At 47.1% G+C, this 14,307-nt stretch overlaps 1 protein-coding gene across 3 annotated transcripts in view; it reads right to left on the bottom strand.

Moving 5' to 3' along the window:
• The window catches only part of TESK2 (testis associated actin remodelling kinase 2), a 117,403-nt gene that overhangs the window by 34,753 nt on the left and 68,343 nt on the right, over positions 1-14,307 (bottom strand). For 2 of the 3 annotated variants that reach the window (XM_037906706.2, XM_037906703.2), the window contains exon 5: positions 1,352-1,498. The exons of the other annotated variant lie outside the window; for it this stretch is intronic. In XM_037906706.2, the coding sequence (XP_037762634.1) occupies positions 1,352-1,498 (147 nt within the window). The remainder of the gene's footprint in view (positions 1-1,351; positions 1,499-14,307) is intronic. 3 annotated transcript variants of the gene reach the window in all.

Here is a 14,307-nt window from a genome sequence, read left to right as displayed (position 1 = left end):
GTGGGGGTGAGAACTCCTGCAGCAAGGGCCAAAATCCTCATAGCCAATACATTTGAGAGCATGCAGCATTAACATTCTCTTGCTCTGGGGAGGGACGGGGGCAGTTCACCAATCATTAGAAGGAAAAAAATAATATAATCTCTTTGTAAATAACCACATGTTTGGGAGGGCCAATCTCCTGATTTGTTGGGGTGTGTCTCATTCATTTTTTGATCTCTTGAAGTTGGCAGTACTCTGAGTTTTTTGTTGAAGTGATATGTCTAAAAAAGATCTAGCTCCAAGTTTTGTTTTATTTTCACCTGGGAATTTATTTTATTTATTTTTTAAATCAGAGAGTTGTTCAGTGACAGGAGTCCCAACAGACCTGCAAGCCATACCATATAGACACTATTCCTTTCCAGGGCCTGCTGACTCCACATGTGACTTCCTCCCACTATTTCCCCATAGTTAAGCCCTTCTTCCCCATAGGACTATTTAGCTCATTCCAGACCATGTGACGTTTTAGGTAGATTGGTCTGCTCTTGCTGAAGTTAGGTGGAGAGAAGGGGAAGTTTGAAAATGAGACGTAAATAAGATAACTAAGGTTAAAGCTATGGAGAGACCAATACTGTTCTACACTTCCCTTTTTTAAGCCCTGTCCCGGCCAGACCAACTCCCCCCTCCCCCCCCCCGCCGGAGGCATTTGTCCCATTTGCTCTTGTTGAATTGATCAGTTGGCAAGAGCAAACATGACAAATGCCACTTTTGTCAAAAAGTGGGGTGTGGTACAGAGGGGGCGAGTGGAGATGCCAGCCCCCTGCAGGCGGGAGGTAGGGCTGGTGGGAGGGGAAAGCAGCGTTCCAGCATGCAGGACCCCTGCAGGGTTCCAGCAACCAGGCAACAATCTCGTGCGGAGAGGGGAGCCTTCGGGCAAGCAGCTGGGGGTGTGCCATTTTCTCTTTGGGAAATATGGTCACCCTACCTCAACTCCTTATAGGATTTTAATCCAATTCCAATTGTTAGATTTTTATGCTTAAATGCCCAGGGTTTTAAATAAATTACTGAACGTAATTAGGAATTAAAAACTTAGCTCTGCAGCCACGTTCTCAGAAACCCTAATCCAAACTCATTTACAAGTGACCTCACTTCTAAGGCTTCTGGACAAACTGTTCTCAACATCATTTGTTCTCTACAATAATTTTAATCCTATAAACTGTTTCAACTTTCTCTCACAATCCCTTAAATGACATTTTATGTAACAGAGCTTCATTGTTGGAAGGGGATGAAGAACTGAGTATATTAGCCAGCAAAGTGGTGCTTTTAGAGCACAATATATCCCTTAAATTAGTTCCATTCGTTATATACTTGGTACCTTTGATGTAAGATCCCGGTGGAAAATGCCTTTATAGTGAAGATAACTGAGTCCCAGAGCAATGTCATATGCCAATTTCACCCTCACCATCCAGGGCAGATGCTGGTTACTGTCTAACAGCTGTTCCAGATTACCACAGTTGATATACTGAAGAAACAAAACAAGAGTTGCCATTAATTTTTTTTTTAAACAGATAACCTAAATGTTAACAGTTCAGTTTAGAGTTTTATGGTGCTTGTTTTTTTAAGAGACAACACATCTACCTGTCCTTGGAGCCAAAAGATGGACTCACAACGGCATATGGCAGTTGAAATTCTACTGCTAGGCTGGGATGCGAACCCCCACAGAAACAGTGTCAATTAATTTCACTGCACTTGCTGAGCCCTGAGAGTCAGAAGTCCACCTGCACCTGGCATGAGTACACACACGCAATAGTCTCTCCCTAGCATTTACTTTCTCCTTGTAATATGCTCTGGCCAAAGGTTCATATTTTCATGCCAATGCATCATCATGTATTGACCTTGCAATTAATTCGGTTTTACTCTTATGCAACAATCAGGATGAAGCATGAACACAGAGGTTATTTTCTAGCTTTCCAATCTAGTTAAAAGATCTGAAAAGAATTAAAGAAAAAAAAAAAAGTTCTTTGGCTTCGTGCTCAACAACTTGGGCCCCCACACTGATTTCCCATCTTCTCATGTCAGGATGGGCCGTCTCATGAAAGTGGACCAGTTTGCCATTTATGGGATTGGTCTAGGACACAGATTTTTGCCAGTTTAGGTCATCTCATCACCTGAGAAAGGTGATATTATTTACCTCGTATTATAATATCCAATGCTGCCAACAGAGAATGACTGCTAATGTACACAGGAAAGGAACAAAAAGGGACTTAAAAGTTGTGGGTAGGGACAGAAATATAAAGGCAAGGGAGAATGCTTTGCAGGAACGTTGGCCTTTTCCAGACCAAACAGGCAAAGAGTACCTGTGCTTTAATATCCGGACATCATCAAAAAGGAAAGAAAGTGTTTAGAAGGGAGAAGTGTCACTAAAATTGTATTTAAAAATTCACTATCTGGTTGCTCATTTGTATATACCCATTTGGTGGAAGAATGCATCCTACATTGCTGGAAGTGTAACAACTGAAATTCTCAGCACCTTTGCCCTTGTGTTAATCAGGACTTAAAAACCCATCCACATAGTTTACTGGCATGTTTACCAGTTTGCAGAACAAAATGTCTATCCCATTTCAAGCTCAAGTCAGACAGGTCTTAACATGCTGATAAAAAAATAAATCAGAAGGGGAAAATGCTTGGTCCAATGGCTAGAGGAGCAAACTGAGTAAGGGCTGCTGGGTTCTATTCACAGTCCAGACATTAGTTTTCTGTATAACCTTAGAACATTGGAATTGCCAGGCTGGATCAGACCCACAGTCCAACTAGTTCAGTTTCGTATCTCCAACACTGGCCAGCACCAGATGCTTCAACGGAAGGTTTAAGAACCCTTCAGGAAGCAGACATGAGGTAATTTGCCCCCCACATCTTTGTGATCTCTGAGTTAGAGATTGACTTAAGACCTGAAGCATGAGATTTTATATCCCTTCCACAAAATCATTAATTATAGCAACTCTGAACATTCTTTATGCCCAAATAAATATCTAGTCCCTTTTTGAATCTTGTTAAGTTCCTGGCTTCAACTTTTCCCTGTGGCAGGGAGTTCCACAGTTCAATTATATGTGAGAAAAAGTATTTCCTTTTATCGGTGTTGAGTTCCCCTCCGTTAACAACACTGAATGTCCTTTTGTTCCATTGTTATGAAACAGGGAGAAAAGAAGTTCCCAATCTACCTTCTCTAGACCACACATTTTATATAGTTTTATCATGTTCTTATTAGTCTTCTTTCTAAGGTCAGGAATACAAATTTTTCCACTCTCTTCACAGGACAGTTTTTCCAGGCCCTTGATCATTCTCACTCTTCTTTGAATCCCATCTAGTTCTGCAATTTCATTTTGAGATATTCCAGATAAGGCTAAATCACTGATTTATGTGAAGACATTAGAATATTCTCTTTATTATTCACCATCCCATTCCTTATGCAGCCTAATATCTTATTAGGCTTTTTTTTTTTTTTTTTTTTTTTTAAATATCACAGCAGCATATTGAGCAGAGGTCTTCACTTAGTTGTCTACAGCGTCACCCAGGTTCCTTTCTGGAATTGATATAGTTGATTTAGAACCTAGTGAGGTGTATGAGTAGTTTAAATTTTCCCTTCCAATGTGCATTATTTTGCATTTATTGGTAGTGAATTGTTTGCCATCCTGTTACTCATTCTCTCAAGTTCCTCACAGTTCCCTCTGGTTCTGAGAAACCTAAATAACTATCTGCAAATTTCGCTATCTCACTAATCACCCCCCTTTTTAGATCACTAAAATACATTAAACACTGGACTTAAGAGTTCATGGTGCCTTGTGGCAAAGATGAAAACTGATCATTTAATCCTACTCTGCTGTGTGTCCTAGCCACTTCAGCCTCTGTGCCTCAGTTTCCCTACATGGAAACTGGAGTAATGCTCCTTACCTACCTCACAAGGGGGATGTGAGGCAGAGTTCACCAGTGTCTTTGAGGCACTTTGAGATCCTGGGGTGGAAGGTGCTAAAGGAGGGCAAAGTTTAATTATCTTGATGGTCTAATGCAGTGACTCTCAACCTTTCCAGACTACTGAACCCCTTTCAGGAGTCTGATTTGTCCTGTGTACCCTGCCTCCCCCAAGTTTCACCTCAATTAAAAACTACTCGTTTACAAAATCAGACACAAAAGCGTCACAGCACACGCTTACTGAAAAATTGCTGCCATCCTCATTTTTACCATATAATTATAAATATAAACATTGTACTTACATTTCAGTGTATAGTCTATAGAGCAGTATAAACAAGTCAGTGTATGTATTTTAGTTTGTACTGACTTCACTAGTGCTTTTTATGTAGCCTGTTGTAAAACTAGGCAAATCTCTAGATGAGTTCATGTACCCCCAGAAGACCTTTGTGTATCCCCAGGGGTACATGTACTCTGGTTGAGAACCACTGGTCTAATGTGTAAATCGGCACTGATCAAATAGAGCACAGCCTATCACACCCTCCTGACTGGACAAAAGTATCTCCATCATACCCCAAACTTATCTGGGTAAAGTGGTGAGGTGGGGACTAGGAGGGGCCAAAATTAATTAGAGGGAGGAAGACAGAGCTGCTGTCCTCTTGGTTAGGGTTGACCAGGCTGGAAATGCAGCAGGGCCAGCTTGACAGCCTAGTTTCCAAAGCCTTCCAACAATGCTAGAGGCAACATGAAGGAGTGTGAGGGGGGCACGTGACCGTGCCCCCCCAAGATTTCTGCCTTCCAATTAGCACAAAGGTTTTCAAACTGTGGGGTGCACCCATTGCCTTCTGCCAGGAGCAGGCAAATCAGAAGCTGGTGGGAGTCACCCAGCCCGCTCTGGCCCTTGGCTCTCCACGCTGTGGGAGCCATAGCGATGGCTGGCTGCCCAGCAGCCTTCCCTGCCCTGCTCCCTGAGCTGGGCCGCCTCTGCATGGCTGGTGCTCCGCAGGCAGGGCGGGCAGGCAGCACAGCTCCGAGCTGCGCCCCGACACATTCTTGTCTCTTCCCCAAAGGAGCCCGGTGCCAGCCAGCGACTCCCCCTGCATGTGGAGCACAGTTGCCATGAGATGCTCCCTGAGGCGCTTGTTCGCCACTGCCTTGGCGTTCTTGGCTCTGCTGTTGCTCCTCAGCCCAGAGGCGATGTGTGGGGGTCACATGCTTCCCCCCCCGCCCCCAATCAAGAGTTACCGGTCATTTCTGAACAATGCTGTTTAGCCTTTAGTGTTTATCTCCTGGTCTGTTGTATACACAAAGAATTACAAACATTACATCCGATTTGCTAGTGCGACCAAAGAAAAGGAAGCTTTGTCCCAGAGACTTGCTGTTTACCCTGTGTGGCAGAGCTCCGTCCTTGTCCCCATGGGTCCCACACTTCTAGGCAGTTTATGCTAGCCTCAGAGGCTCACTGTGACCCTCCACGTAGCCCTTCTCTCTCTAGGGCCAGGATTACAGTCCACTGAGCCTTTTTCATCATAAGCCAGCAATGGAGGTTGATGAGAGAACTCCCACAGTCTCTGTTGTCCCTATGGGCTTATTCCCAAACAGTTTAGCCTCCTGTCCTGACAGGGGCCTGTCTTCCCCTCCCAGGAGGTGTTTCTGCAGTGGCAGGTTGGGGGAACCCGGGCCCGCCCTCTACCCCGGGTTCCAGCCCAGGGGCCCTAATGGTAGCAGCTGTTGGCAGCCAACCTTTCACTGCCAGAGTTGCTACATTTCCCTGGGCCACTTCCCCACAGCTCTCCCACTCCTCTCTTCTTCACCCTTACCTTAGGGCTCCCTTACTGATGGCTTGAGGGTGTCTCCATTAACCAGCCCTTCAGCCGCACTTCCTCTCCTCTGGCTCTCCTCTGCCTGACTGGAGTGAGCCCTTTTATAGTATCAGAGGGCCTTAATTAGAGTCAGGTGGTCACATTAGCTTAATGGCCTCACCTGACTCTTTGCAGGTTAATTGGGGTCAGGTGTTCTCATTAGCCTGGAGCAGCCCCTGCTCTGGTCAGTCAGGGAACAGAAAACTGTTAAGCCAGTGGCCAGTATATCTGCCTTCTGCTACTCTGCTGTACCCCCGGTGGGCCAGCCTATACTCCACCTTAGTCCCGAGGCCCGCCGGGGATATCAGTTGGCGGCTTCTTCACGGGGCCGTGAGCACGGGCGTGTTCTTGGCGCAGTTCACCCCAATCCCGGACACCTGCCCCTTTTGCGGCGTGAGGGAAACCCTGGCGCATGTCTACCTGGAGTGCGCCAGGTGGCAGCCCCTATTCCGGCTCCTCACGAATATTTTGTTAAGATTTTGGTTGCACTTCTCCCCTCACCTCCTTATCTATGCACTCCCTGTCCGTGGCCCCACTAAGTCGCGGGACCTCCTGGTCAACCTCCTCCTGGCCCTGGCTAAAGTGGACATCTATAAAACCAGGGTGAGGAGGTTGGCCGATGGAGTCTCCTGCGACTGTGGGGCCTATTTCCGATTCTCTGTCCGTTCACGCCTCCAGGCAGAGTTCCTCTGGGCGGCGTCCACTGACTCCCTTGACGCCTTTGAGGAGCGGTGGGCGCTGTCCGGGGTTCTCTGCTCGGTGTCCCTGTCAGGTTCCCTTTGTTTAACCCTTTGACCGCACTCCTGTCCCTATTGTTCATTATTTGTCCCCCGTAATTAATTGGTTTTCCAGGTCCTGTGGAGCCCCCACCCTTAGGCTGGGCGGGGGGGGATCCTTTAGCAGTGGGCGGGCTTCGCCTGCCCACTTCCTGGATCCCAATAAGGCTACTCTGCTGTACCCAACTGGCCTGGGTCTATCATACCTGCTGCAACCACAAACAAGCTCTGTGTGATAAGAATATGCTGAAGGAGGAAAAGTCCCTCTCACTTGAGGAACATTGGACTTCATTATGTCCCCGAAACATTTTGGTGCCAGTACTTTCCAACACAAAATGAGTGTGGCTGCAGCACAGCGGTTGTCTCAAAGCAACACTGCAGGGGAACAACCGCAGTATGTATGGGTATGTCTATGCTGCAATTAGACTGACTCGGGCTGCAGGGTTGTTTAATTGCATAGGCTTCCAGCTCAGGATGCAGCCCAAGCCCTGGGACCCTCCCACCTCACAGGGTCCTAGAGCCAGGGCTCCAGCCAGAGCCCAGATGTCTACACTACAATTAAATAGCCTTGCAGCCTAAGCCCAAGTCAGCTGGCCTGGGCCAGTCACAGGAGTCTAATTGTAGTGTAGATATATCCTATGTGTGTACATGCAAGCGGGGGATAGATCACGTCAGGCTGTAAGAGAGCATGAAAGGAAAGGATGTTGCTGGGAGAAGTTTTATAAAGAGACCTCACAGCAAAACTAAGAAATATCACGACAGATATACAAATTCTGTATCATTAACCTGCAGCGCAACAGATACTGATCATAATTAGATTACAAAACTAACAGTAACAAGAGAGCAGGGTTCTGTTAAATTCATTTGCTAGATATCCAAAGAAGTTATTTAGTTTCATATGTTTTCCCTTCATTATGACTCAATGCAACAAGGTTAGCGTTGGCATGAAACAGACCCTAGCATTGCAGTTAAGGTAAAAATATCCTGTTCCCACACATTTATTCACAGTGAAATCTAGCCATGGTCTTGTTGCCAAAGTGACAGCTAAGCATGATGGTTCAACAGAACCAAGTTTATATTACACCTCTTTTTAGTGTTCTTCCCTCATCCCAGTCCCAAGAAGGTAGGCTCCTCGAAATATCAATTGCGCAGGACCATGATCAAGCCTGTACCCGCTATGGCTCAAACTCAGATTCCTGGTCAGACTTGCGATAGCAAAGGTTCATGTTACACGACAGAGCAAGCAAAATAATCCTTTACTGCACTGCAGCAAGGGATAATGTGAGCACAATTTAAGTCGTTCTGCTTCCCTACAGGTTATCTATAGCTGTACTGTCAACCCTAAGCATTCAAAAGTCATGAGTCGGGCCCTAAAATACCATGAGATTTTGAAAAATAGTAAGTGCTGGCAAATAAACAGAACCTTTCTGGTTGTTAGCCTTTAGGATTCATGTTTTCAAGGTTTTCCCCTGTGAACAACAAATTAAAAAAAATGTAATTGAGAACAGAGCACCTGGCAATCACATGACTCCTGCTGGGACTTTATTAAAGACACCAATATTGCTAGATTTGGATAAAATCATAAAGAGTTGGCAACACTTGACAGAACAGCATGAGTGTCTGATTCAGACACAATCAGGGTGCACACAGGAAAGCAAAAATGAACACACCAGATCATCCCACTAAAATACACTTAAAGTGCAGGTCTAGCAGCTATAACAACAGCACAGTCAGTTTCAACGCTGTTCTCTGCTGCACTGTTGATTCCCTCCACAGTCATACAAATGTGGTCCAAGACTGAATTCAGGGTCTCTGTCCACAGTTAAGTCACCTTCAGCAAGGCCATCCCAGACACTCTTATCTGTTACACTACTCACCTATGCTATGATCTTATGTTACGCCTCAGGGCGGGTCTACACTACCGCAGGGATGCACTGAGATCGATCCACCGGCGGTTGATTTAGCAGGTCTAGTAAAGACCCACCAAAACAACTGCAGATCGCTGTCCAGTCGATCCCTGTACTCTACCCCCGACAAGAAGACTAAAGTGACTCAACGTGAGTTCTCTTCCGGGTGACTCCAGCTACGTTATTCACACAGCCCTGGTCTACACTAGGAGTTTAGGTCGAATTTAGCAGCGTTAAATCGATGTAAACCTGCACCCGTCCACACGATGAAGCCCTTTTTACGACTTAAAGGGCTCTTAAAATCGATTTCCTTAATCCACCTCTGACAAGTGGATTAGTGCTTAAATCGGCCTTGCCGGGTCGAATTTGGGGTACTGTGGATGCAATTAGACAGTACTGGCCTCCGGGAGCTATCCCAGAGAGCTCTATTGTGACCGCTCTGGACAGCACTCTCAACTCAGATGCACTGGCCAGGTAGACAGGAAAAGGCCCGCGAACTTTTGAATTTCAATTTCCTGTTTGCATGGTCACCTGCAGCTTGCCATGCTGGCCAGAGCTCATCAGCAGAGGTGACCATGATGGAGTCCCAGAATCGCAAAAGAGCTCCAGCATGGACCGAATGGGAGGTACGGGATCTGATCACTGTATGGGGAGAGGAATCCTTGCTATCAGAACTCTGTTCCAGTTTTCGAAATGCCAAAACATTTGTCAAAATCTCCCAGGGCATGAAGGACAGAGGCCATAACAGGGACCCGAAGCAATGCCGCGTGAAACTTAAGGAGCTGAGGCAAGCCTACCAGAAAACCAGAGAGGCAAACGGCAGCTCCGGGTTAGAGCCCCAAACATGCCGCTTCTATGATGAGCTGCATGCCATTTTAGGGGGTTCAGCCACCACGACCCCAGCTGTGTTATTTGACTCCTTCAATGGAGATGGAGGCAACACAGAAGCAGGTTTTGGGGATGAGGAAGATGATGATGATGAAGTTGTAGATAGCTCACAGCAAGCAAGCGGAGAAACCGGTTTTTTCCGACAGCCAGGAACTATTTCTCACCCTGGAGCTGGAGGCAGTCCCCCCCGAACCCACCCAAGGCTGCCTCCCGGACCCGCCAGGCAGAGAAGGGACCTCTGGTGAGTGTACCTTTTAAAATACTATACATGGTTTAAAAGCAAGCATGTTTAATGATTGATTTGCCCTGGCATTTGCGGCTCTCCTGGATGTACTCCCAAAGCCTTTGCAAAAGGTTTCTGGGGAGGGCAGCCTTATTCCACCCACCATAGTAGGACACTTTACCACACCAGGCCAGTAGCACATACTCGGGAATCATTGTAGAACAAAGCATTGCAGTGTATGTTTGCTGGCATTCAAACAGCATCCGTTCTTTATCTCTCTGTGTTATCCTCAGGAGAGCGATATCATTCATGGTCACCTGGTTGAAATAGGGTGCTTTTCTTAAGGAGACATTCACAGGTGCCCGTTCCTGCTGGGCTATTTGCCTGTGGCTGAACAGAAATGTTCCCCGCTGTTAGCCATGGGGGGGGGGGGGGGGCCTAGCCACGTGGTGGGGGGAGGCAAAATGCGACCTTGGAACGAAAGCATATGTGCTGTGTATGTAATGTTAACAGCAAGGTTTACCGTGAAAGAGTGTAGCCATTGTTCTAGAAAATGTGTCTTTTTAAATACCACTGCCTCTTTTTTTTTCCTTAACCAGCTGCATGTGTTTCAACGATCACAGGATCATCTTCTTCCCAGAGGCTAGTGAAGATTAGAAGGTGAAAAAAAACACACTCGTGATGAAATGTTCTCTGAGCTCATGCTGTCCTCCCACACTGACAGAGCACAGACGAATGTGTGGAGGCAGACAATGTCAGAGTGCAGGAAAGCACAAAATGACCGTGAGGAGAGGTGGTGGGCTGAAGAGAGGGCTGAAGCTGAAAGGTGGCGGCAGCGTGATGAGAGGAGGCAGGATTCAATGCTGAGGCTGCCGGAGGATCAAACCAATATGCTCCAGCATATGGTTGAACTGCAGGAAAGGCAGCAGGAGCACAGACCGCCGCTACAGCCCCTGTGTAAGCAACTGCCCTCCTCCTCAAGTTCCATAGCCTCCGCACCCAGACACCCAAGAACGCAGTGGGGGGGCCTCCGGCCACCCGGCCACTCCACCCCAGAGGATTTCCCAAGCAACAGAAGGCTGGCATTCAATAAGTTTTAACGTTTTAAACTTTTAAAGTGCTGTGTGGCCTTGTCCTTCCCTCCTCCACCACCCTTCCTGGTGCTTCTCTCCACCACCACCCCTCCTGGGCTACCTTGGTAGTTATCCCCCTATTTGTGTGATGAATGAATAAAGAATGCATGAATGTGAAGCAACAATGACTTTATTGCCTCTGCAAGCGGTGATCGAAGGGAGGAGGGAAGGGTGGTTAGCTTACAGGGAAGTAGAGTGAACGAAGGGGCGGGGGGTTTCATCAAGGAGAAACAAACAGAACTTTCACACTGTAGCCTGGCCAGTCATGAAACTGGTTTTCAAAGCTTCTCTGATGCACACCGCACCCTCCTGTGCTCTAATCGCCCTGGTGTCTGGCTGTGCGAAACCAGCAGCCAGGCGATTTGCCTCAACCTCCCACCCTGCCATAAACGTCTCCCCCTTACTCTCACAGATATTGTGGAGCGCACAGCAAGCAGTAACAACAGTGGGAATATTGGTTTCGCTGAGGTCTAACCGAGTCAGTAAACTGCGCCAGCGTGCTTTTGAACATCCAAATGCACATTCTACCACCATTCTGCACTTGCTCAGCCTGTAGTTGAACAGCTCCTGACTACTGTCCAGGCTGCCTGTGTACGGCTTCATGAGCCATGGCATTAAGGGGTAGGCTGGGTCCCCAAGGATAACTATAGGCATTTCAACATCCCCAGCGGTTATTTTCTGGTCTGGGAATAAAGTCCCTTCCTGCAGCTTTTGAAACAGACCAGAGTTCCTGAAGATGCGAGCATCATGTACCTTTCCCGGCCATCCCATATTGATGTTGGTGAAACGCCCCTTGTGATCCACCAGTGCTTGCAGCACTATTGAAAAGTACCCCTTGCGGTTTATGTACTTGCCGGCTTGGTGCTCCGGTGCCAAGATAGGGATATGGGTTCCGTTTGTGGCCCCACCACAGTTAGGGAATCCCATTGCAGCAAAGTCATCCACTATGACCTGCACATTTCCCAGGGTCACTACCCTTGATATCAGCAGATCTTTGATTGCGTTGGCTACTTGCATCACAGCAGCCCCCACAGTAGATTTGCCCACTCCAAAGTGATTCCTGACTGACCGGTAGCTGTCTGGCGTTGCAAGCTTCCACAGGGCTATCGCCACTCGCTTCTCAACTGTGAGGGCTGCTCTCATCTTGGTATTCATGCGCTTCAGGGCAGGGGAAAGCAAGTCACAAAGTTCCATGAAAGTGCCCTTACGCATGCGAAAGTTTCGCAGCATCTGGGAATCGTCCCAGACCTGCAACACTATGTGGTCCCACCAGTCTGTGCTTGTTTTCCGAGCCCAGAATCAGCGTTCCACTGCATGAACCTGCCCCATTAACACCATGATGCCCACATTGCCAGGGCCCGTGCTTTGAGAGAAGTCTGTGTCCATGTCCTCATCACTCACGTCACTGCGCTGACGTCGCTTACTCGCCCAGTATCGCTTTGCCAGGTTCTGGTGCTGCATATACTGCTGGATAATGCGCGTGGTGTTTAATGTGCTCCTAATTGCCAAAGTGATCTGAGCGGGCTCCATGCTTGCCGTGGTATGGCGTCTGCACAGAAAAGAGGCGCGGAACGATTGTCTGCCGTTGCCCTAACGGAGGAAGGGGCGACTGACGACATGGCTTACAGGGAATTAAAATCAATAAAGGGGGTGGCTTTGCGAGAAACTGAATGGCCCCCTCAAGGATAGAACTCAAACTGGGTTTAGCAGGATGTTGATTTCACAGAGGGAAGGAGGGAGGGAGGAGAAAATGAATACAAAACAAATCTGGTCTATTTCTTGTTTTGCGCCACTTCATCTATCTTTATAATCTTGCTGACAGCAGACTGTGCAGTACGACCACTAGCCATCATCTCCTCCTGGGTGCTCGGCAGAAGACGGTGCAGTATGACGACTAGCCATCATCTTCTGCTGGCTGGAGGTTAAAAGACAGCACACTGCCAGTAGGACTGAATCGCCACGAGACGAAACAAGGGAAATGACCTGGCTGAATCACTGCCATGTTTGCCCAGGCGCCCGATTAAAAGAGCACCGAGGACTACGTCGATGACTGCTACCAGTCATACTGCACTGTCTGCTGCCAAAAGGCAATTAACTGCTGCTGTGTAGCAATGCAGTACCACGTCTGTCAGCACCCAGGAGACATACGGTGACGGTTAGCTGAGCGGGCTCCATGCTTGCCATGGTATGGCATCTGCACAGGTAACTCAAGAAAAAAGGTGCAAAACGATTGTCTGCCCCTGCTTTCACGGAGGGAGGGAGGGAGGGAATGGGGGCCTGACGATATGTACCCAGAACCACCCGCGACAATGTTTTAGCCCCATCAGGCACTGGGATTTCTACCCAGAATTCAAATGGGTGGCGGAGACTGCGGGAACTATGGGATAGCCACCCACAGTACAACGCTCCGGAAGTCGACGGTTGCCTCGGTACTGTGGACTCACTCTGCCGACTACATGCACTTAGAGCATTTGTGTGAGGGGACACACAATCCACTGTACAAAACCGCTTTCTACAAAACCGACTTCTATAAATTCGACCTGATTTCGTAGTGTAGACATACCTTGTGTCTAATGTAACTTAGGGTAAGTGAAGTAATATCTTTTACTGGACCATCTGATGGAAGGGACAAGTATTCAAGCTACACAGAGCTCTTCCTCAGGTATGGAGAAGTTAACCAAAGTGTCTGAACTAAATACACAGTGAGACTGATTGTTAAACATAAGGGGTTCACACTCACTGGGCAGTTAAGGGATAGCAGGCAGTAGGGTGCGTTACAAATTGTTGTAATGAGCCATAAAACCAGTGTCTCTGAGAAGTCCACATTTTTAGTTTCCAGCAGAGTTATGAATTTAAATTCTCAGGCTCATCTTTTGAAGGTATTATGCAGGTTTCATTTGAACATGAGAACTGAGAGATCAGATATGGAGTGACTGCCTTGTGTAAAGCGTTTGCTCACGGGTGATATGGTGTTTGTGTCTTATTTTTCTGTGCAAGTTCATTCAAGAGCATAGCGATTGTCTGGTTTCACCCATATAGTTGTTACTGAGGCACCTGATGCACAGAAGTTGGTCCAATAAAAGGTATTACCTCACCTACCGTTGTCTCGCTCAGATCTTGGGAACAGCATGGCTACACAACACTGCCAACAAACCTTATTTATAGAACACCTTAAATACGAAAGTATTGGGTGAGGATTACCGTGGAAACAGAGCAGCAAGTCAAGCAATGGTACAAACACAGTATTTCCCATTTGGTAGCAAAAATGTCAATGCAGTACAGCACTAGCATTAAGGAGGTGGGGAAAAGGAAAATACGTTTTGAAAGGACATTTAAAATGATGAACTGGGTGAGAAGTGAAGAATGAGAACTGAAGGAAAAAAAAAACATTTAGCAATAGCAATGAGCAATGTGACCTAGTGGTTGAGCATAGGACCAAAATACAGAACATCCAGAGGTATATCTGTAGCTCTGCCAGCAATTCACCTGTGGCCTTGGTCAGGTCACAAATTCTGTCTTTTGCCCATCTCTAAAAGAGGCAGTTGTGTGTGCACACGTGTGGAGGGTATCTACTTTACA

This window comes from Chelonia mydas, chromosome 8 (assembly GCF_015237465.2).
Source record: "Chelonia mydas isolate rCheMyd1 chromosome 8, rCheMyd1.pri.v2, whole genome shotgun sequence".
Classification (NCBI taxonomy): domain Eukaryota; kingdom Metazoa; phylum Chordata; order Testudines; family Cheloniidae; genus Chelonia; species Chelonia mydas.
The sequence above is the reverse complement of the archived record's forward strand: the minus strand, read 5'-3'. Positions and strand labels throughout refer to the sequence as shown.